Source organism: Haliotis rubra, unplaced genomic scaffold, assembly GCF_003918875.1.
Source record: "Haliotis rubra isolate DU_JTF1 unplaced genomic scaffold, ASM391887v1 Scf1959, whole genome shotgun sequence".
NCBI lineage: Eukaryota > Metazoa > Mollusca > Gastropoda > Lepetellida > Haliotidae > Haliotis > Haliotis rubra.
Genome location: NW_025765957.1, coordinates 16914 through 38573, shown reverse-complemented (window position 1 = coordinate 38573; position 21660 = coordinate 16914). Strand labels below are relative to the sequence as shown.

Here is a 21660-nt window from a genome sequence, read left to right as displayed (position 1 = left end):
ATTCGCCACATGGGGGCAATGTGTGAAGCACATTTCTAGTGTCCCCCGCTGTGGTATTGCGAGAAACGGAAGAGTGTCAGTCCTTTAGGATTTCACGGGTTCTTTGGTTTTACTGGAAAATAACTACACATGACAGCACAGTTACTTCACAGATAGAGAAAGCGAGAAAGTGTAATCCCAAATATAACATATGTTACATGACCACTTTCTGAAAGGCTTGTTTATTCAATTACTGATTGACAGCATGTCCAGTGCCGGCACGATTTTCTATGAGATACAATCTCATCTCATAATGTCTGTGCGTGAATCATTTACAAATATTGATAACACCAGGTATTTTGCGAGCATATCCCGTCACATGGTTCACAAGAATATTTAAAACTGATATTTGAACGTGTCGTGATTCATGCCTACAACGTTCTCTTCATACCAAATGAAATCAAATCTTTATTCCGGTACAAGGCATCGGGTCTATTGTACAATCCAATATTAATTCAATATAAACAATTCATAACATGCTCTTAATATTCCGTCTTCCAGTATTTGGTTGATAGGTCATTCAAATTAGTGACAATGACAAAAATATGTCCCAACATTTGTGAAAAGCATGTTTGATTGTCTCTTCAAACGCCATCGCACTGACTGAAGGTGTTCCTGGTGTCACCATGAAATGATTCATATTTCATTTACGTTGCAATCAGTGTGTAATCAGAAAATGTGAGGAAAACCTCAAGTCATAAGAAGCAGGTAGTAGGTAACAAGTACAAACATGGGTAACCTGACTAACCTCCTGAGAAACCAAACGTCATAATCTAAATGCGTGGATATGGATATCTTTACGAGTAGGTTCTGGCGTAATCCATATCTATGATGTGTGGATATGGATATCTTAACGAGTAGGTTCTGGCGTAATGTCAACCTCTGTCCATATTGATGTCAACCTCTGTATTACGAAGAACATGCAAGATTAAATTTGTGGTAATCAGCGGACTTTGCTTTGATAATGCATTGTTTATTTTTAGTTATTGTGTTGTTTTGCACAGTGTCTGTTAGTCAGTTGTCAGTCTGTCAACTCTGTTGGGTCAATGCCTGGAGATTAGGAAATGCAGTATGTTCGTTGAAAACACCAAGCCTCGTATCATAGTGTTATTCGTTATATACACATTATGAGAAAAAAGAGAGGGAATTATGGTCAGTTCGTCCTAGTCATTATAATGGTTTGTCAGCTTCATACCATATACGTTTGGAACATTTGCATAAGTGACATCGGGAGTGTCTCTCATTTTGATCTGAAACGCATCAAACTATTAACCATAGTAAACTTCAGTTCAATGAATGGCGATTTACCCGAACCAAGTGACACGAAAGCAAATTACAGAAACACAAGCTTCCTCTACGAGTAAGTCGACACTGAGGAGTGAACGTATCTAAGGGAAGATGATAAGCATCACAAAAAAAGTCACTGTTTGTGGCCACATATACATTTGTATGCCCTGTTATTACTATGACACTAATTTTTTACGTAAGGGATCAACAATTTCCCAGACGCTTGTTGAATACTGAATACTTGTCGACACTGAGACGTCAGGCTGTTATTGCCGGCATGGTGGTTAAACTGTCTAAGGATAACAAAGACACTGTCTTATTCTCGTGATTGTTATGCACCTACATTACTTCCTGTTTGAAGAAATGATATACCGTGTACATTTACTGGAACATGTATTTCCTCAGGGTGTATCATAGGAGACAATATCGCCATTCATTATATCGATTATATCGACACAGTGGACTAAATGATCCATAACATACTCCTCCACTGAAACATATATATGTGGGAAGTTACTGGTACAAATCTGTCGGCGCTCGGGTTTCGTGTCAGACTAACATGACATAAATCCCAGTTACAAACGACTTTTCCTTCAATGTGTGTAGTGTGTATATATCCTTTGAAAAACAAACCTGTTTCGGATCGTTAGGGTTATGACAAATATGTTTAGTTGTTCCTGCTGTGATGTTACCAGACACCCAAAGAACTGTTTTCAATTCAACTGGAATAGTGAAGCCGATATTGGGTTCATGGATTATTAATGCATCTGGGGCATCTTTATGTGTTGGCTCTTGTGGTGTACACGCCCAATGTGTTGAATGATAGCAAAATGAGCACGTTATGGTCCTAAAAACGTATTCCTTCACATTTGTTCTTATACTCTTACATACATGAAGCCTGCTGTGTGTTGAATGAAATCCTCGAATGTTCAGTGTAGTAAAATAATGCATCACTTGTGTCTAAACCGGGAAATCGCTGCATCATGTTTCAGTTACATTGCAGTCTGTGTGTAATGATATTGTGGGAAGAAAACCTTAGCATTCAATCGCTGGGTGAAGCAAAGATACCCATGACAAACAAGGTCATAATAGAAACCTGTTACAACATGCTTTACAGGTAGGGAGACATGGCCAAAGGTTCATGAAGAATTATTATAATACTGAAGCAACTTAAAGTATGCTCGGTGTCAAATGTGTTCAATAACACTGACTGACTGACTGAGTTGGTTTTACGCCGCTTTTAGCAATATTCCAGCAACATCACGGCGGGGGACACCAGAAATGGGCTTCACACATTGTGCCCATGTGGGGATTCGAACCCGGGTCTTCGGAGTGACGAGCCAACGCTTTAACCACTAGGCTACCCCACCGCCCGTGTTCAATGACAGCGAAACTAATAGCGAGATCATTTGCGTTTTCACTCTTGGGACTTAATACACATCGCCATGTCGCAACTGTGTAGTGTATACACAACTTTTATGCATAGTCAGAAATGTACTATGTGGAAAGGGTTTTGTAGCTTCTATTTACATGTCTGCAAATTGGGAACATGTCCAGTGCAACTAGTGCGTATGGTACGAGGCGAGTAATTGAATCGGCTTTAGTTTCAAAATACTCTAGCAGACCATTTCAATCTGGTCAAGTCTTGTCGTCTATTTACAAACCACCATCATTTCAATGTAATACTATATCGTCCATCTTTAATAAAAAAGCAAAAAAAACCCCCCAAAATACATACAAAACATTCCCTGTTCACACAGGAGCAGATTGTAAGTGCCTGTAACATACTTGGTCTGAAACAGACACAATGTCCCATATTAAAATTTTGGTTGAGAAACTTCCAGAAGGGTGGATACAAATTTAAGAAAGATGTAAAAGTCATTCAAGTAAGACGAAAATCTGTCCTTTGGTCCTAATACTTATCTTGTTTATAATTACAGGTGACATATTTACTGCACGAATAGCCACAGGTCACCACCTGGTGGCCATTCTTGCTCTAGTTATGTACTTCTATATATATAAAATTTCGTATTCATATTTAATATTATGTAGGATGTAGGATGACATTGTCAAGAAACTATTTCCTGTCATCTCAAAATCGTGCTTAAGAATAAAAAAAAAAAACAACTAAGCATCTTCATGACAGTACTAACAATACTAGGTTCCTTCATCACTTTTCAAGATACAGGGCATCCTGCCGTAAGAGTCCTGCCCACCCCACGTATACAGGCTTCATATATAGAACAGAGGAACCAGTCAACAATTACGACCGCCTTACTCCAGCAGAGAGTGCCATCACACAGCTGAAATATTGCTGAGTACATTGTTAAACAACAAGTGTTTGCCACTAACATGGCAATGTCCCCCGCCGAGCGAAATATTTATAACATATTTACTACTTTATATATTTTTGTCATATAAAAGATGCCTGAAATGACTGGTGTCTGTATAATCACCCAATGTAGGTTGTGGATATAAATGAAGACATTGGGTACAATGATTTATGAGATATTGCGTTAACAAGGATTTGAAAAGTGGTCAAAGTAGTGTGGTGACCTTGAAAATAAGTTTAAGGTCACCAAAATCGAATGGTGCCTGTGTAATCCCCCAAGTTAGGCTGTCACCAAATTTAAAAACATTGGGTACAAAAGTTCATGAGATATCGCACTAACACGAGTTTGAAAAGTGTGACCTTGAAAATAAGGTCAAGGTCACCAAAATCGATTGGTGACTGCGTAATCCCCTAATGTAGGCTGTTACCAGATTTGAAGACATTGGGTATAACAGTTCATGAGATATTGTGTCAACGAGAATTTCAACAGTGGTCAAAGCGTCGTGCTGACCTTGAAAATAAGGTCAAGGTCACCCAAATCGACTGGTGTCTGCATAATCATCCAGTGTAGGCTGTCACTAATTTTGAAGACATTGGGTACAATAGTTCATGAGATATTGCGGTAACAAGGGTTTGAAAAGTGTTCCCTTGAAAATAAGGTCAAGGCCACCACAATGGACTGGTGTCTGCGTAATCCCCCAATGTAGGCTGTCACCAAATTTGAAGATATTGGGTGCAACAAATCATGAGATATCGCACTAACAAGAGTTTGAAAAGTGTGACCTTGAAAATAAGGTCAAGGTCACCAAAATCAACTGGTATCTGCGTAATCCCCTAATGTAGGCTGTCACCAGATTTGAAAACATTCGGGACAATAGTTGATGAGATATCGCGTTAACGAGAATTTGAAAAGTGGTCAAAGTAGTGCGCTGACCTTGAAAATAAGGTCAATGTCACCACAATCGACTGGTGTCTGCGTAATCCCCCAATGTAGGCTGTCACCAAATTTGAAAACATTGGGTGCAACAAATCATGAGATATCGCGTTAACAAGAAACGGGACGTACGTACGGACGCCGCTGAATACATAGTCCCCCGTTCCGCGTTGCGGCGGGGGACAACTGGCATTACACATTTTCACACAACCTTTTGAATAACAGAAACGGACTGCCGATAGTGATCAGTAGCCTTGATATACCAGCTGACTACCTACAGCAGAGAGATAAGGTGACCAACGTAACACTATGAAATATTGCAGGAAAATGAGGTAGTATATGACCATAGACATCTACATGTCCCTGTAGTCATGGCACCTTGCTTCCCGACTGTCTCTCAGGTCTGATATAAGATACCATATTTCAACATATTTATGTTTCAAGTGGGGAATTACTAAACTACAAGGGTAAGTAAGTGTACCTGGCGAGGCGCGTTTGACCATTCTTCTATCTCCCATGCCTGGTGTATTGCAAGACATTGGAACATATATACATGAATGTTTCAAATGTAGACTTACTGAACTAAAAGGGTAAGAGTACAACGTAGGGCGTTTTATGTTTCCCTGACATCTTTCATTTTTGATTTATTACAATACATGTTTTGAGTGTAGAATATCTGAACTAAAAGAGGTATAATACCTACGTGGACGAAACTGAATGCGAGACATTCGATGTTTGAAGATTGTTTCTTGTGCAGATTTGTATCGGTTTGATGAGATTACATATCAATTATATTGACATGATCATGGACTATGTGTATGTCTTAATCATCAGCACAGAAACATCTTAACACATATGACTCGAAATGGATATCTTTATTTGACATGTTAAGACAAACTTCAGCATGTGATACATACATTACTATATGCATCACCCATGCCATGGTATCCCAGTGGCAGACATGCAGACCATTACTCATGCTATCAATCACAGACCGTCGTCATAAAGCTGGAAAACCGCGAACGAAAAACGCCATCTCTCTTAGTGCAGCAGTTTACAACATCTGCGGAAGATATTCGTGAACAATGTACACCACATTTGCTAATGGTTTACCTTTTATATCCAGATACAAGCTGGTTATCTCCCGTTACCTAAATATACATAGCATGGCTCTTCTCAACATCCCATTTCAAAGATTAAATGTAACTCATAACATGTAGTTGATTTCGGACCAGACTGGTCCAGAAATACAGCCTTCTAAAACATAAACCTGTGGAGCGCAGTAGTGCAGTGGTAAGGCGTCTGCCTATCACGTTGAAGACCCGGGTTCGATCCCCGGTGGAAGGCACCTAGGTTCGGGTCTCGAGGTGGGCACATTTGCGTAGTATCCTTGGACAAGATACTTAGATCCACATTGTATCAGTTCACCCAGCTGTAAAATGGGTACCCGTGAGGATGTGCTGCCAATGTGAGTGTTTAGTTCGTTGCGCCTAACAAGCAACATGGCTGTATACTCCGCCGGGAGTTGAAAAAGTATCGGAAAGTACGATAGTGTCCTATGACCGGGGATAATAATGTACGTAACGCCGTGAGCAGGCAATGTGCTTGGAGATGAGCGCCATATATGCGGACTATTACTATATAAACCTAACATTGGACTCAGTTGTCCCTACGCCGAAATTACTAACCCGAGCGATTCACTTGCGACGATAGTGCGGACTGACAAAACTTGTGAGTTTTGTTTTACAGCGCTTTTAGCAATATTCCACCAATATCACGGCTCACACCATAATTGGGCTTCACACATTGTACCCATGTAAGGAATCGAACCCGTGTCTTCGGCGTGACGAGCGAACGTTTTAACCACTTGGCTACCCTACCGCCCCACACAGTCATGTGACACTATTTAACACTCATGGGTGTTATTGGTTACCAGACAGAAGTTACTTCTTGGTTGCAGATGGATATACATGTACATGTAATATGTATGATTCTCAAATGTAATTCAGTCTCGAATAACAAAGTTTCATTGTAATTATTCCTTTCTTGTGAGCTGACACACAAAGATGATTTTGGTTATCCTACAAGGATTAATTCACTTCCTGGTTCCAGATGAATTCGACCTGCATAATGTTCAAAGGAGGAGTACATCTAAATTTAGATTATCATGGACGTCCTGTTGACTTTGGCTGTCCTCACGCTACCGGTAGTCACCTCAGGTAAGACTAACTGAGTAAATTCAGTGTGTTACTGAAACACTGAGACTTGCGTGTCAGTTACCTACATAAGTCGTTATTTAAAAACTGTATGTACTGCTTCAGTTTGTATCACAACTGTACGCATTCAGTTGGTTGTGTGCAGTCGAACGCTGGAATTTTAGTGTCAGTGACGTAAGGTAGCCGTTGTTTGACATCTATATGAACTGCCTATGTGCGGATATCATTTATGAACTAAACTATGTGTATATGTGTACTCTATCTATAAAACATGTGAGTATATGTCCGAGTTGCCCATAAATACCTGTAACAGGTACACACGTTTTATCGAACGAGTTCATTGCAGTACACGTTACGTACACGGTAACACTAATGGATCCTTTGTCTTGTTTCGTCAGCGACCATGGTAAGAACTACAATATACATGCACGTAAATCGCTGTTCGTTCGATGAAAGTTACAACATTGAACCTATGAAGGCTATGGAAAAATGATTTTCCTTCTCTCCTAGGTCTACAGATATGCTCCTCGGAGACAGAGACCAGCTCCACTCAAATCCTGCTGGATGTGTCTACCACACAGATCAACACAAGCGGAGGGATGTGTTCCTGTAGACTGACTGTGTCACAGACAACACAGGTGGATATGTTCCTTATTGGCTGGTTACCACAGTGTGATACATACATGACTGTACCGAAGTGGGGGACAGGTACACAGTGTACACATGGTGTTGTTCAAGCTCCATTTGCACGGACTCACACCGTCGCCACTGATGAGGAGATATGGATCCTAGTGGTGGCTACAAAACCTGGATCCAGAGGACTGTCAGGACAGCTGCAGTTCAAGGTGAAGCAACCGTCAGGTCAGAGATAATGTCAAAAGCGTAAAGGCTGAACCACAATCAAACTGATGTTGTTTGACATCAAAAGTGTCTTAATTATATCTATAATGATACAGATGTGTATAGTCCAATAAATTAGTGGTATGATAACAAACATCAAGTATTGAAACACACAACATTTCATAGTAAACTCAGATTACACGCGCACACACACACACACACACACACACACACACACAATACACACACATGAGGCAGGTTGACATGCACAAAGTGAATTTAGCACTATGACACCTATACATTTATCATACAATATATTGTTGTCCATAAAATGAAAACACATATGAGGCGAAAACCTGTGAAAACCTTCAAAGTTAATCTTAAATGTATATACCTTGTCCAAAATGTGAATCTGCACATCACAAGCAGATACACGATTCGTTATTTGATATGACATCGCGTCGGTCGTCTGTTGTTTTATGCCATGTACTTGCTCACGTTAAACTCTTGCACATGCAATAGTCATCACTCCCAAAGATTGCGTCATCCACGTGGACAGTGAGTGAGGATGCTGTGCACCAATGATTCGTGCTTTGGGATGAACAAAATGACAATATAAGTAACAATGCAGACAAGGTTTATAAGTCTGTTTGGGTGAAAATTACAAATGAACGTTTGCTTATTGTTGTTGCTAGTGTTTCAAATACATAATCATTAAATCCAAGTTTCAGGGATAGAAAGCTTTCAACTACACGTATACTTCAACACATATTCAAAATTTCTGAAAATTGGGAGTTATGAAACTCTGAATTGGTATGTGCATAAGACAAGCTGGACATATATACTAGGCAGCATAAGAAACGTCAGTTTGGAATTTTCCTTCGCAGAAAAGGACAACTGTAATGTTATGTTTAATGTTTTGATTGTATATTTTTGACAACATCTCCAACTGAGCAAAGACATTCCTTCCCCAACTCAGAATGGAACCCTGGAAATGGTCTCAAAAACGCAACCTGATCTCGGAGATGGTAGGGTGTTCTCTATGTTTTTGTATGCAACTCATACTGCATGTGCTGTTCACAAGGACCAGCCCTATAAAATGCACCCCAAACCTGGTTGAAACATTCACATTACAACGTCAGCAGGATGCCGTGACTCACGACACCACAAATGATCGCCCCCCGTACTTGCAGACCAAGACCGCCATGGTGTGCGACAGCATGTACAGAATCCCTTCATGCAGGCATCCGAAACAGCACACCAGACAGTGGGAACACACGGAAGAACGATCAGTCCTGATAACGTACCCGACGTCTTAACAGCGGGAACCTCCATTGCCGTAGACCTTTACCGTGGACCTATCCCTCACCCCTCGTCATCGGCGTGAACGTCTACAGTTTGGTTCTACAACACCAAAACTGGCGATACAAGCAATGGAGGACTGTTCTGTTCTCTGATGACAGTCGATACTGCGTATTAACTGCAGATGGCAGAACAAGAATATGGCGACGACGTGGCCAGCGTTACTCAGACTAATGTGTTTATGGAAAGAGACTCATGGGGAGGTGCAAGCATCATGGTATGGGGTGGAATAGGCCTGGGTGCCGTTGTACCGCAAGCAATCTTAACGCTAAGGTGACCGTAACTCCCATACTTTAACATAGACTTAAGGTAGCCTTAGCGCTAAGGTTGTTTTGTACAACGGCACCTAAAACCAGAGAGTGGGTCCTGTGGTGTTCCAGATCATTGGTCCAGGGACAGGAGGCGGCATCAGGTTATCAGTGATTTGCTTTTTGAGATAGTACGAGGATACGTGCCATTGGTGGGTCAGGATAGGTTCACTCTTTCGGGAACACCTGGTGTCAACGTTATTTACAAGATATTCATAAAACATGTTCATGATAATGTCAGAATCATGAGAATCTACAATACATCATACAAAATTCTTCACATTGGTACTACAATCAACCTGCACAACACGTAACATGCACAGATGTCATGTTTCATGTGACATTATTTGGTTCATGCCCCTGGTAATGTAATGACAGGAGGAAACTAATCCGTACAATTTTGAGATTTGTGTTGATTTTGTATTTTTCGACTATATATTTTGTATAAATCAGGATATACTACTTCTTACATCCGTGGTGTATGTCGTTATGTAATTTAACATTTTGTCCATGAATAACATGTGAGGAAATTGTCTTTCTCTACTGCATAGCCTTGCTTAACATTGAGTGCTTTGAGCCGAACAACAACAGTTCTACAATAACTACTCCCATAACAGCATCAACAACAGCAACACCAATAACAACGACAGTACCAACAGCAACAGTAACAAGCATGGAGACAACATCAACAAGCTCAACAAGTACAGGAAGTACAACAGACAGCACACATCAAGGACAGACTGCTGCTTCGCTACTGCCACGGGAGACACTTCTATTCTATATTGTATGTCTTCATATAATTTAACATTCTAAATAACATAAATACATTTTTCTCCCCACAGCATTAGACCTGCTGAACATTGAGTGTTTTGAGCCAAACACCAACAGTATCACAACAACAACTCCCACAACAACATCAACTACAACAACACCAGTACCAACAACAACAACAGTTCCAACAAGAACAGTTAACAAGCATGATGACAGCATCAACAAGGTCAACAACAAGTACAGAAAACCTTCTGTCATAAGTCCAACAGACAGCACACCTCAAGAACAGACTACTTCTGGTACTGCCACGGAGACACTTCTATTAGTTCATCTGCAGGAGTTACTTACTCTGGTCAGCTGCAACACCAGCAGGAAGCACTCCAGCTTCTTCTCCTACTCAAGGTGCTATTACAGACAATACAAAGGGATACCTTCCCCGGTACGTATGCTTTCCAAAGTTCCACACTGGCGCTTTCTCCCATTTCAGGGATTGGTGGGGCGGTGGGGAATTTGTAGCCTAATGGTTAAAGCGTTGGCTCTCGTCACGCCGAAGACCCAGGTTCGATTCCCCACATGGGCACAATGTGAAGCCCATTTCTGGTGTCCCCCGTCGTGATATTGCTGGAATATTGCTAAAAGCGACGTAAAACCCAACTCACTCTGCTCAGAGATTGGTAAAAGGAATGCTACTTCAAAGTACGTTCGTGAAGGCTTCTGAAAATACCACAATTGGAGTTAGCCTGGGTGTTTTAGTATAGTAACTGGCAGGTTAGGTGTGGTATGTTGTGAACTATTAAAGAAATATGAGGTTGAAATCTTTGTGCATTTAATAAGAAATAGTGCAGATGTGTCAAGACTGTGACTGTGAATGTTATTATTCTAGCAGACCTAAGGCTGTACACTGTGTACACAATATTGTGAGGCCATAAGTTGAGTACTGGACATTCTTCAGGAATGTCTGATATTAACATTACTATATTTCTAAAAAAACACAGATGCACTAACATTGCTTGGCAAGAGTTTATCTTAACTATCTATCACTCACTGTCAAAAAATAGTAAAAAGTGATTATGTATAACCCTACAAACTCAATAGTGTATATCACGCAACAAATTGAATGAATGGTGTTACCAGTGTCGTAGTTCCAACATAATAATTTCAGTTACGATGTGCAGCCAGTGTGTAATCCAAAATATGATTGGAACATCTTAAGTGAAGCTAGGTCATTAGAAGTTAGGTGGTCAGTAATCTATAAAGTTGGATACCACTTCAGAGCTGTCTGTGGATCATGGTAGATCCTGATACATGAGACAGAATTCCACTCCAAAATGTCCATATAGTGAGATGTAATTTTGGTGATTGTGATTCCATTGTGGGTTTTATTGTAGGTGGTATCTTTGCTGCTGGAGTTGCTACAGGCGCCGTGTTGGTCCTCATTGCTGGCGGACTGTACATCGTCATATCAAGGTGAAGACAATAAAGCCAAATAAATCTAAACGTCATGTTCAAATTTTATGTAATCAGTTGTAGGTTTAAAAGCAATACATAGCAACCAGCATAGATAAAGTTCATATTGGTGAACAACAATGTGTTACTTTTATTAAACATGATTGTGTTCTGTTACAGGCGACAATGGTGGACATCCCGCCGTCAGAAGACCAAACGACATCCCAATCTCTGAAGCCCATCCCACCTACTCTGGCTTCACATCCAGAACAGAGGAGCCCATAAACACCTACGACAAAATAGACCCAAAACCCCTCCAAGGGGACGGATAATCCATATATCAATGTGTCATAGATTAAGTAACTTGTTCTGCGTCATGCTCTATTGGTTAATCTCAAAATGTTGCACCCCTGGATATCACAATGAAATGAAAAATCATAATTACTTGTCCGATGATGATGTATGGATATGGACCTTTGTCCATCATGTCAGGTAGGTTCTTTAAGTAGGTCTCTGTCCATCTTGTGTGTAAATGGACATCTTTACGAGTAGCTTCCAGACGTCCCTCCATGATGCGTGGATATAGACATCTTTACGAGGAAGTTCTGGGCGTAATCCCTATCAATGATGCGTCGATATGGACATCTTTACGAGTAGGTTCTGGCGTAATCCCATCAATGATGCGTCGATATGGACATCATTACGAGTAGGTTCGGAATGTATGTCTGTATCAGTGATGCGAGGATATGGATATCTTTATGTTGGATACGCTGCTTAATAGATTCGGATGTAAAGCTTCCTGTATCAAATGATGTGTGGATATGGATATCTTTACGAGTAGGTTCTGGCGTAATCCCTATCAATGATGTGTGGATATGGACATCTTAACGAGTAGGTTCTGGGAAACGTAATGTCAACCCTCTGTCAATATTGATGTCAACCTTTGTATTTCGAAGAACATGCAAAGATTAAATTTGTGGTAATCAGCGGACTTTGCTTTGATAATGCATTGTTTATTTTAGTTATTGTGTTGTTTTGCACAGTGTCTGTTAGTCAGTTGTTAGTCTGTCAACTCTGTTGGGTCAATGCCTGGAGATTAGGAAATGCAGTATGTTCTGCTTGAAAACACAAAGCCTCGTGTCATAGTGTTATTCGGTATATACACATTATGAGACAAAAGAGAGGGACGTGTGGTCAGTTCGTCTTAGTCATTATAATGGTTTGTCAGCTTCATACCATATACGTTTGGGAACATTTGCATAAGTGACATCGGGCGTGTCTCCTCATTTTGATCTGAAACGCAACAAACTATAAACCATAGTAAACTTCAGTTCAATGAATGGCGATTTACCCGAACCAAGTGACACGAAAACAAATTACAGAAACACAAGCTTCCTCTACGAGTAAGTCGACACTGAGCAGTGAACTTATCTAAGGGATGATGATAAACATCACAAAACTCAAGTCACTGTTTGTGGCCACATATACATTTGCATACCCTGTTATTGCTATGAAACTAATTATCACAGAATACATATTTTATGTAAGAGATCAACAATTTCCCAGACGCTTGTTGAATACTGAATACTTTGTCGACACTGAGACATCAGGCTGTTATTGCCGGCATAGTGGTTAAACTGTCTAAGGGATAACAAAGACACTGTCTTATTCTCGTGATTGTTATGCACCTACATTACTTCCTGTTTGAAGAAATGATGTACCGTGTACATTTACTGGAACATGTATTTCCTCAGGGGGTATCATAGGAGACACTATCGCCATTCATTATATCGAAATTATCGACACAGTGGACTTAATGATCCATAACATACTCCTCCACTGAAACATATATATATGGGAAGTTACTGGTACAAATCTGTCGGCGCTCGGGTTTCGTGTCAGACTAACCTGATTGGTTTAGCATGACATAAACCAGTTACAAAACGACTTTTCCTTCAATGTGTGTAGTGTACATATATCTTTTGCAAAACAAACCTGTTTCTGATCTTTAGTTTAAGACAATATGTTTAGTTGTTCCTGCTGTGATCTTACCAGACACGCAAAGAACTGTTTTCATTTCAACTGGATTAGTGAAGCCGATATCGGGTTCATGGATTATTGAAATGCATCTGGGGCATCTTTATATGAGGCCTCTTGTGGTGTACACGCCCATTTGTTGAATAATAGCAAAATGAGCACGTTATGGTATTAAAGACGTATTCCTTCACATTTGTTCTTATACTCTTACATACATGAAGCCTGCTGTGTGTTGAATGAAATCCTCGAATGTTCAGTGTAGTAAAAGAATGCGTCACCTGTGTCTAAATCGGGAAATCGCTGCATCACGTTTCAGTTACATTGCAGTCTGTGTGTAATGATATTGTGAGAAGAAATCCTTAGCATACAATTGCTAGGTGAAGTAAAGATACCCATGACAAACAAGGTCATAATAGAAACCTGTTACAACACGCTTTACAGGTAGGGAGACATGGCCAAAGGTTCATGAAGAATTATTATAATACTGAAGCAACTTAAAGCATGCTCGGTGTCAAATGTGTTCAATAACACTGACTGACTGACTGACTGAGTTTGGTTTTACGCCGCTTTTAGCAATATTCCATCAACATCACGGCGGGGACACCAGAAATGGGCTTCACACATTGTACCCATGTGGGATTCGAACCTCGGGGAACAGCCTTTCCACATTAGGGGTTTACGAAGACATTAATAAGTCGATTTTGCGACCTTGACCTTATTTTCAAGGTCACACTTTTCAAACCCTTGTTAGTGCGATATCTCATGAACTGTTGTAACCCAATGCTACATTTGGTGACAGCCTACCTTGGGGATTACACAGACACCAGTCTTATATTCAAGGTCACCACACTACTTTGACCACTTTTCAAAATCTTGTTAACACAATATCTCATAAAACATAATCCCCTAATGTAGGCTGTCACCAAATTTGAAGACATTGGGTGCAACAGATCATATCGCGTTAACAAGAAACGGGACGTACGTACGGACGCCGCTGAATAAATAGTCCCCCGTTCCGCGTTGCGGCGGGGGACAACAACAAACTGGCATTACACATTTTCACACAACCTTTTGAATAACAGAAACGGACTGCCGATAGTGATCAGTAGCCTTGCTGCCCCGACCGCGTCATACCAACAGACGTTAAAATATGGTACTTGTTGGTCCCTGCCTGGCGCTTCGGCATTAATGGGTACAACAAGGACTGGTCGGCTCTGGAGTCAGAATAATGTGTCTGAGTGGGGTATTCATGCTTCACTGCGGCATGGTATCTCAGTGGGTCACTAGCACTATAAAACCAGCTTAAGTCTTGGCTAGTACAAGCAGCCGCACATACACATATTGACACGCATGCACGTCGTCATATGAGCGAAATATTCTCAAGCACGACGTTAAACCCAATTTCACCTCACCAGTAGCCTTGCTATACCAGCTGACTACCTACAGCAGACAGATAAGGTGACTAACGTAACACTACATGAAATATTGCAGGAAAATGAGGTAGTATATGACCATAAACATCTACATGTCCCTGTTGTCATGGCACCTTGCTTCCTGACTGTCTCTCAGGCCCGATACATGATAACATATTTCAACATATTTATAATTCAAGTGGGGAAGTACTTAAACTACAAGGGTAAGTAAAGTGTACCTGGCGAGGCGCGTTTGACCATTCTTCTATCTCCCATGCCTGGTGTATTGCAACACATTGGGAACATATATACATGTATGTTTCAAAATGTAGACTTACTGAACTAAAAGGGTAGGCGTACAACGTGGGGCGTTTTATGCTCTGGACTAATTTCATTTTTGATTTATTACAATACATGTTTTGAGTGTAGAATATCTGAACTAAAAAGAGGTATAATACCTACGTGGACGAAACTGAATGCGAGACATTCGATGTTTGAAGATTGTTTCTTGTGCAGATTTGTATCGGTTTGATGAGATTACATATCAATAATATTGACATGATCATGGACTATGTGTATGTCTTAATCATCAGCACAGAAACATCTTAAGAAATATGACTCGAATTGGATATATATATTTGACATATTAAGACAAACTTCAGCAGGTGATACATACATTTATATGCATCACCCACGTCATGGTATCCCAGTTGCAGACATGAAGACCGTTACTCATGCTATCGATCATTGGATTTATTGTCCAGTTCATTTTTTTACAGACCGTCGTCCTAAAGCTGGAAAAACTGCGAACGAAAACGCCTTCTTCTTCTTCTCTCCTCTTGAATTATAAATATGTTGAAATATGTCATCATATATCAGGCCTGAGAGACAGTCGGGAAGCAAGGTGCCATGACTACAGGACATGTAGATGTTTATGGTCAGTATACTACCTCATTCTCCTGCAATATTTCATAGTGTTACGTTGGTCAGCTTATCTGTCTGCTGTAGGTAGTCAGCTTATCTCAACATCCCATTTCAAAGATTAAATGTTACTCATAAAATGTAGTTGATTTCGGACCAGACTGGTCCAGAAATACAGCCTTCTAAAACATAAACCTAAACTGCTTCTCAGTTGTCGCTACGCCGAAATTACTAACCCGAGCGATTCACTTGCGACGATAGTGCGGACTGACAAAACTTGTGAGTTTAGTTTTACAGCGCTTTTAGCAATATTCCAGCAATATCGCGGCGGAGGACACCATAATTGGGCTTCACATATTGTTCCCATGTAAGGAATCGAACCCGTGTCTTCGGCGTGACGAGCAAATGTTTTAACCACTTGGCTACTCCCACCGCCCCACACACTCATGTGACACTATTTTAACATATATGTGTGTTATTGGTTACCAAACAGAAGTTACTTCTTGGTTGATATATATATATATGTAATATGTATGATTCTCAAATGTAATTCAGTCTCGAATAACAAAGTTTCATTGTAATTATTCCTTTCATGTTAGCTGACACACAATGATGCTTTTGGTTATCCTACAAAGAGTCATTCACTTCCTGGTTCCAGATAAATACGACCTGCATGATTTTCCAATGAGGAGTACATCTAAATTTAGATTATCATGGACGTCCTGTTGACTTTGGCTATTGTCCTCACGCTACTGGCAGTCATCTCAGGTAAGACTAACTGAATATATAACAGATGTATACTGTGATTTGCGTGTCAGTTACTTACATAGGTAGTTATTTAAAAACTGTATGTACGGCTTCAGTGTGTATCACAATTGTATGTTTTTGGTTGGTTGTGTGCAGTCGAACGCTGGAATTTTAGTGTCAGTGACGTACGATAGCCGTTGTTTGACATCTATATGAACTGCCTATGCGCGGATATCATTTATGAACTAAACTAAGTGTATATGTGTGTACTCTATCTATAAAACATGTGAGTAAACGTCCGAGTTGCCCATAAATACATATAACAGGTACACACTTTTAATCGGACGAGTTCATTGCAGTACACGTTACGTTCACAGTAACATTCATGGATCCTTCGTTTTGTTTGGTCAGACAACATGGTAAGAACTACAATTTACCTGCACGTTAAATCGCTGTTCGTTTGATGAAAGTTACAGCATAAAACCTATTAAGGCTATGACAAAAAAATTATCTCCAAGGACTACAGACATGCTCCTTGGGGACAGAGACCAGCTTCACTCAAATCCTGATGGATGTGTCTACCACACAGATCAACACAGAGGGAGGGATGTGTTCCTGTAGACTGACTGTGTCACAGACAACACAGGTGGACATGTTCCCTGTTAGCTTGGCAGTACAGTGTGATACATACATGCTTATACCGAAGTGGGGGGACCAGTACACAGTGTACAAATGGTGCTGTTCAGTCTCCACCTGCACAGACTCACACCGTCTCCACTGGTGAGGAGATATGGATCCTGGTGGTGGCTACAAAACCTGGAGTCAAAATACTGTCAGGACAGCTGCAGTTCAAGGATAAGCAACAATCAGGTGAGGGATGTTGCCTAATGTGTGAAATATATATACATAAGTATACAAAACAATGGAACTGATAATGTTGATTGATACAAGAAGAGTATGACTTATGCCCATATTGATAAAGATCCACACATTCTGTGTAATAAGAAACATTGGTACACGGCAGTTGAGCAAATATTGTTCCTGGAATTTACCTGACAGTCTCAAGCCCATAACAGTGTAGAGGAGCTGATAGTGGTAATATCAAAGAGCTCTGGAATCAGAGGTGTGTGAAGAATATAAACATATCAACATTACTTGGCATTGAAACTTAATTTCCGTTAATCTGTAGGATTTACGTGTGTCTTTATATTTAATGATTCATATCTATTAAAAAAATGCATACATTTCATAATTATGATTTTCTCCCAGTTAGTGATTACTCGTGTAATTTTAGGCAATTAAATGTCAAATAATGTTCCTACGGTTCCGGTGATATCAAATGTTTGTTTGGGTAGCCTAGTTGTTAAAGCGTTCGCTCGACACGCCGAAGGCACAGATTCAATTCCCCGACATGGAGACAATGTATTAAGCACACTTCTAGTGTCCTCGCTGTGATGTTTGCGAAAAGGGGCTTAAAACTAAACCCACTCTTCTTACATATATATATGAATACACAGTCAACTCGCTGACTAGCTTGCAACTACCATCTCATCGTAAACTGCAACCAGTAGTTCTGATAATAAGTGTTTTGCTGCAACAGGTCAGCTAAACATAGAGTGTTTTGAGCCAAACACTAACAGCAGCACAACTACTACAACTTCGTTGACATCGAGGAGAAATGTTGTAACAACCACGTCGCCTCTTCCCAAAACTACAAAGAGAATTACATCTACATTCCAGCCTACCACTCACACTGAAACTGTACGTTCAACAGCGGGGACAAAGAGCAACTGAACCTTCTTCAACTCAAGACCTCAGGACGCGATGCCAAACGTGTAATGATGGTTTTCCAGGTACATGTTCTTTAAGATGTTTATTACGGTTCAAAAGTGTCAGCCCAAAATCTTTATGATTTCACGGGTTCTTTAGTTGTACTGAAAAATGACTACATATGAACGCACAATGACAGATATATTTTGTACTTTTACTGAGAAAGTGTAATCCCAAATATAACATATGTTCAGATCCGATATGTTTTCAAACAATATCATACAGCTGTAATACTGCTGAAACAAATCTACTCATGATATGGTCACTATTATACAATCGACTCTGCTTTGGCCAGAGATTTCTTATGAATATGGAAAGGGTTTTGTCACTTCTGTTTACATGGCCATTTTCTGAAAGGGTTCTTTATTCAATTAGTTTCACAGCATGTCCAGTGCCGGCACGATTTTCTATGAGATAGAATCACAATTTACAATGTGTGTGTGGAATCACAAACAAATATTGATAACACCAGGTATTTTGTGACCATATCCCGTCACATGGTTCACAAGAATGCTGATATCTGTACGTGTCGTGATTCATGCCTTCTATAACGTTCACGTCAAACCAGATGAAATAAACTCTTTATTCCATTACTCACAAGGCATCAGGTCTATAGTACAATCCATTATGAATACAATATAAACGATTCATAACATTCTCTTAATATTCCGTCTTTCCAGTATTCAGTTGATAGGTTATTCAAATTAGTTTTATCAACACAATGAAAAAAATATGTTCCTACACTGGTGAAAAACATTATTGATTGTTTCCCGAAACTTCAACGCACTGATTGAATGTGTTACTGGTGTCACCATGAAATGGTACTGTCATATTTCACTTACGTTGCAATCAGTGTGTAATCAGGATATGTGAGGAAAACCTTAAGTGATAAGAAACAGGAAGTAGGTAACAAGAACAAGGGTCATAATCTCTATTATTGTACAACTTCAGATGTGTCTGTGGATCATCCTGAATGTCCATATAGTAAGATGTAATGTAAGATGTAAATTGTGGGTTTTATTGCAGGTGGTGTCTTTGCTGCTGGAGTTGCTACAGGCACCGTGTTGGTCCTCACCGCTGGCGGACTGTACGTCGTCATATCAAGGTGGAGACAATAGAGCTAAATACATCTAAACATCCTGTTCAAATCTTGTGTCATCAACGCAAAGGTAGAAGGCTGAAATCAAATCTTTAACGATATCAGATAACAGTTGACACTGGTGAACAATATGTTGCTTTGATTAAACATGATCAGCTGTGTTTTGTTACAGGCGACAATGGTGGACATCCCGCCATAAGAAGCCCGACGACTTCCCAATCTCTGATGTCCACCCCACCTACTCTGGCTTCACATCCAGAACAGAGGAGCCCATAAACACCTATGACAAAATAGACCCAAAACACTCCAAGGGACGGACAATCCATATATCAATGTGTCATAGAAAAGCAATTTGTTCTGCGTCATGCACCGATTAAGTCCAGATGTTGTATCCCTGGATATCACAATGAACTGAAAATTATAATTACTTTGTAGAACATCCGTGCAAGCAGAGACCATCCATGCATAAGACTCTCAGTCATCTATGATGCGGGATACGGACATCGGGAGAATAGGCTTTATCCATGATATGTAAATATAGACATCTTTTCGAGTGGATATCCAAAGTCTGTATCTGTGATGAGTGGATATAACAACTTGACGAGTAGGCTCTAATTCTCTGGCAACATGTGGATACAGACATCTTTCGATTAGGTCCGTGTCTCCCCAATCATATGTGGACATGCTCTTTAACTGTCCTGACCTGTTAAAATTCATCTTTATGTATATCTTGACCTAAGTCTTGTAGAATTCATGCACATGGGCATGTGTACCTGCCGATGAAAATCGGCTTCACACATTGTATCGATTAGTTAATGATATCTGGTCCTTTTAGCCTGATAGGCAAATGCAAGTTTATGTAATGTATTTAAATAATGCAAACCACAAAACGCCTTACAGTGATACACATGTTGATAACAATAACACTAAAAGGTTATTATTAGGGAAAATGTATGATGTAACCTCTATATTACAAAGAACATTCAAAGACATTTATAGTGGTTGTCAGCTTCCATATTTGAACAAAATTGACATCGGACAATCCTCTCATTTTGATCTGAAACTACTATCCGTAGTGTACTGTACAAGGAGGGAGTTAAATCATGCCAAAAGAAATTACAGGAAAACAAGCTTCCCTAAGGTGTAAGTTGACACTTAGGGCTGAACCTAATGCATGTAGAAGAAAAGCAAAAATAAACACTGCATACAGGTGTCTGTTCTTCTCTCTCCTATGTTGTCATCAGTGCATGCACATATGCCATTACTATATCATTAATATAAATAAATATTTGATATAATGGATCAAATAATTTCCCAGATACTGTTGGAATACACAGTAGAAAGTTTATTTTAAAACAAGGTAATACTGGCATTAGGACTTGGGATGTTTTTGCAGGTAAGGTGGCTAAATTGTCTAAGATAACAAAGATATCCGCCTTATTGTCCACACTCCTGGTTGGTTAAGCATGACATGAACACACAGTCCAAAACGACTTATACTTCAATATGTGTTGTGTACATATATCCTTTGTAAAACAAACCTGTCTAGGATTTTGTTTCTAACAAATATGTATATTGTTCCTGCCATGATCTTTCCAGACATGCAAAAGAACTATTTTCAGTTCAACTGGATTAGTTAAGCAGATATTGGGTTGATGAATTACAGAAATGCAGAAGATGCCATCCAGGACGTCTTTTATGTGAGGCCTTTTTTGGTATTAGTATTGATCATATAACCTTTGAACCAACTGCTTGATATACCAATTGTATTGAATCATAGCTAACTGGGCACTTCACACTAATAAAAACTTATATACATTGTTTTGTCCTCTCTTTTTCTTACATACATGTGTGTGTGTTGAAGTTGTTTGTTTGTGTTTGTGTGTGTGTGTGTGTGTGTGTGTTGAATCAAATCTATATTTTTAGACGTAAAGTTCACAAGCATGTATTCACAACCTTTAACACTGCTGTCACACATCCTCATGATATGTCTATAAATTTAGAACAGGTCCCATGCAACCAAACATTGTTTTTGTAATGAGCTGAGTAAATGAAACCATAAAACCATACTCATAGTGT

At 39.8% G+C, this 21660-nt stretch overlaps 2 protein-coding genes and 1 long non-coding RNA gene across 17 annotated transcripts in view; 2 read left to right on the top strand and 1 right to left on the bottom strand.

Moving 5' to 3' along the window:
* The window catches only part of LOC124274909 (integumentary mucin C.1-like), a 40994-nt gene extending 27230 nt beyond the window's left edge, over window positions 1-13764 (top strand). For 3 of the 13 annotated variants that reach the window (XR_006898069.1, XR_006898075.1, XR_006898074.1), the window contains one exon: window positions 847-986. Coding sequence is in view for 1 of the 13 variants with exons in the window: in XM_046710274.1 (XP_046566230.1) it covers window positions 9870-9913; window positions 10211-10528; window positions 11478-11556; window positions 11716-11867 (593 nt within the window). In the remaining 12 variants the exon portion in view is untranslated. Of the gene's footprint in view, window positions 1-846; window positions 987-1976; window positions 2193-9869; window positions 9914-10210; window positions 10529-11477; window positions 11557-11715; window positions 11979-12044; window positions 12295-12373 lie in introns of those variants that run through there. The other 10 variants (XR_006898079.1, XR_006898077.1, XM_046710274.1 and 7 more) reach the window with 9 other exon arrangements.
* LOC124274913 lies at window positions 5769-6321 on the bottom strand. Its single transcript, XR_006898080.1, has 2 exons — window positions 6240-6321; window positions 5769-5862 (listed from the first exon to the last, which is right to left on the bottom strand). It is a non-coding gene; the product is annotated as an uncharacterized LOC124274913 (long non-coding RNA).
* LOC124274911 lies at window positions 6723-21400 on the top strand. 3 transcript variants are annotated; one of them, XM_046710279.1, is made up of 4 exons: window positions 6723-6811; window positions 17171-17522; window positions 19509-19587; window positions 19754-21400. In XM_046710279.1, the coding sequence occupies exons 2-4, from the start codon at window positions 17385-17387 to the stop codon at window positions 19855-19857; spliced, it is 321 nt and encodes a 106-aa protein (XP_046566235.1). In that variant the 5' UTR covers window positions 6723-6811; window positions 17171-17384; the 3' UTR covers window positions 19858-21400. The 3 variants fall into 3 exon arrangements, with proteins under 3 accessions (XP_046566235.1, XP_046566237.1, XP_046566236.1); XM_046710281.1 differs by lacking the exon at window positions 6723-6811 and adding an exon at window positions 6861-7081; XM_046710280.1 differs by lacking the exon at window positions 6723-6811 and adding an exon at window positions 16630-16673.
* Window positions 21401-21660: the final 260 nt, after the last annotated feature.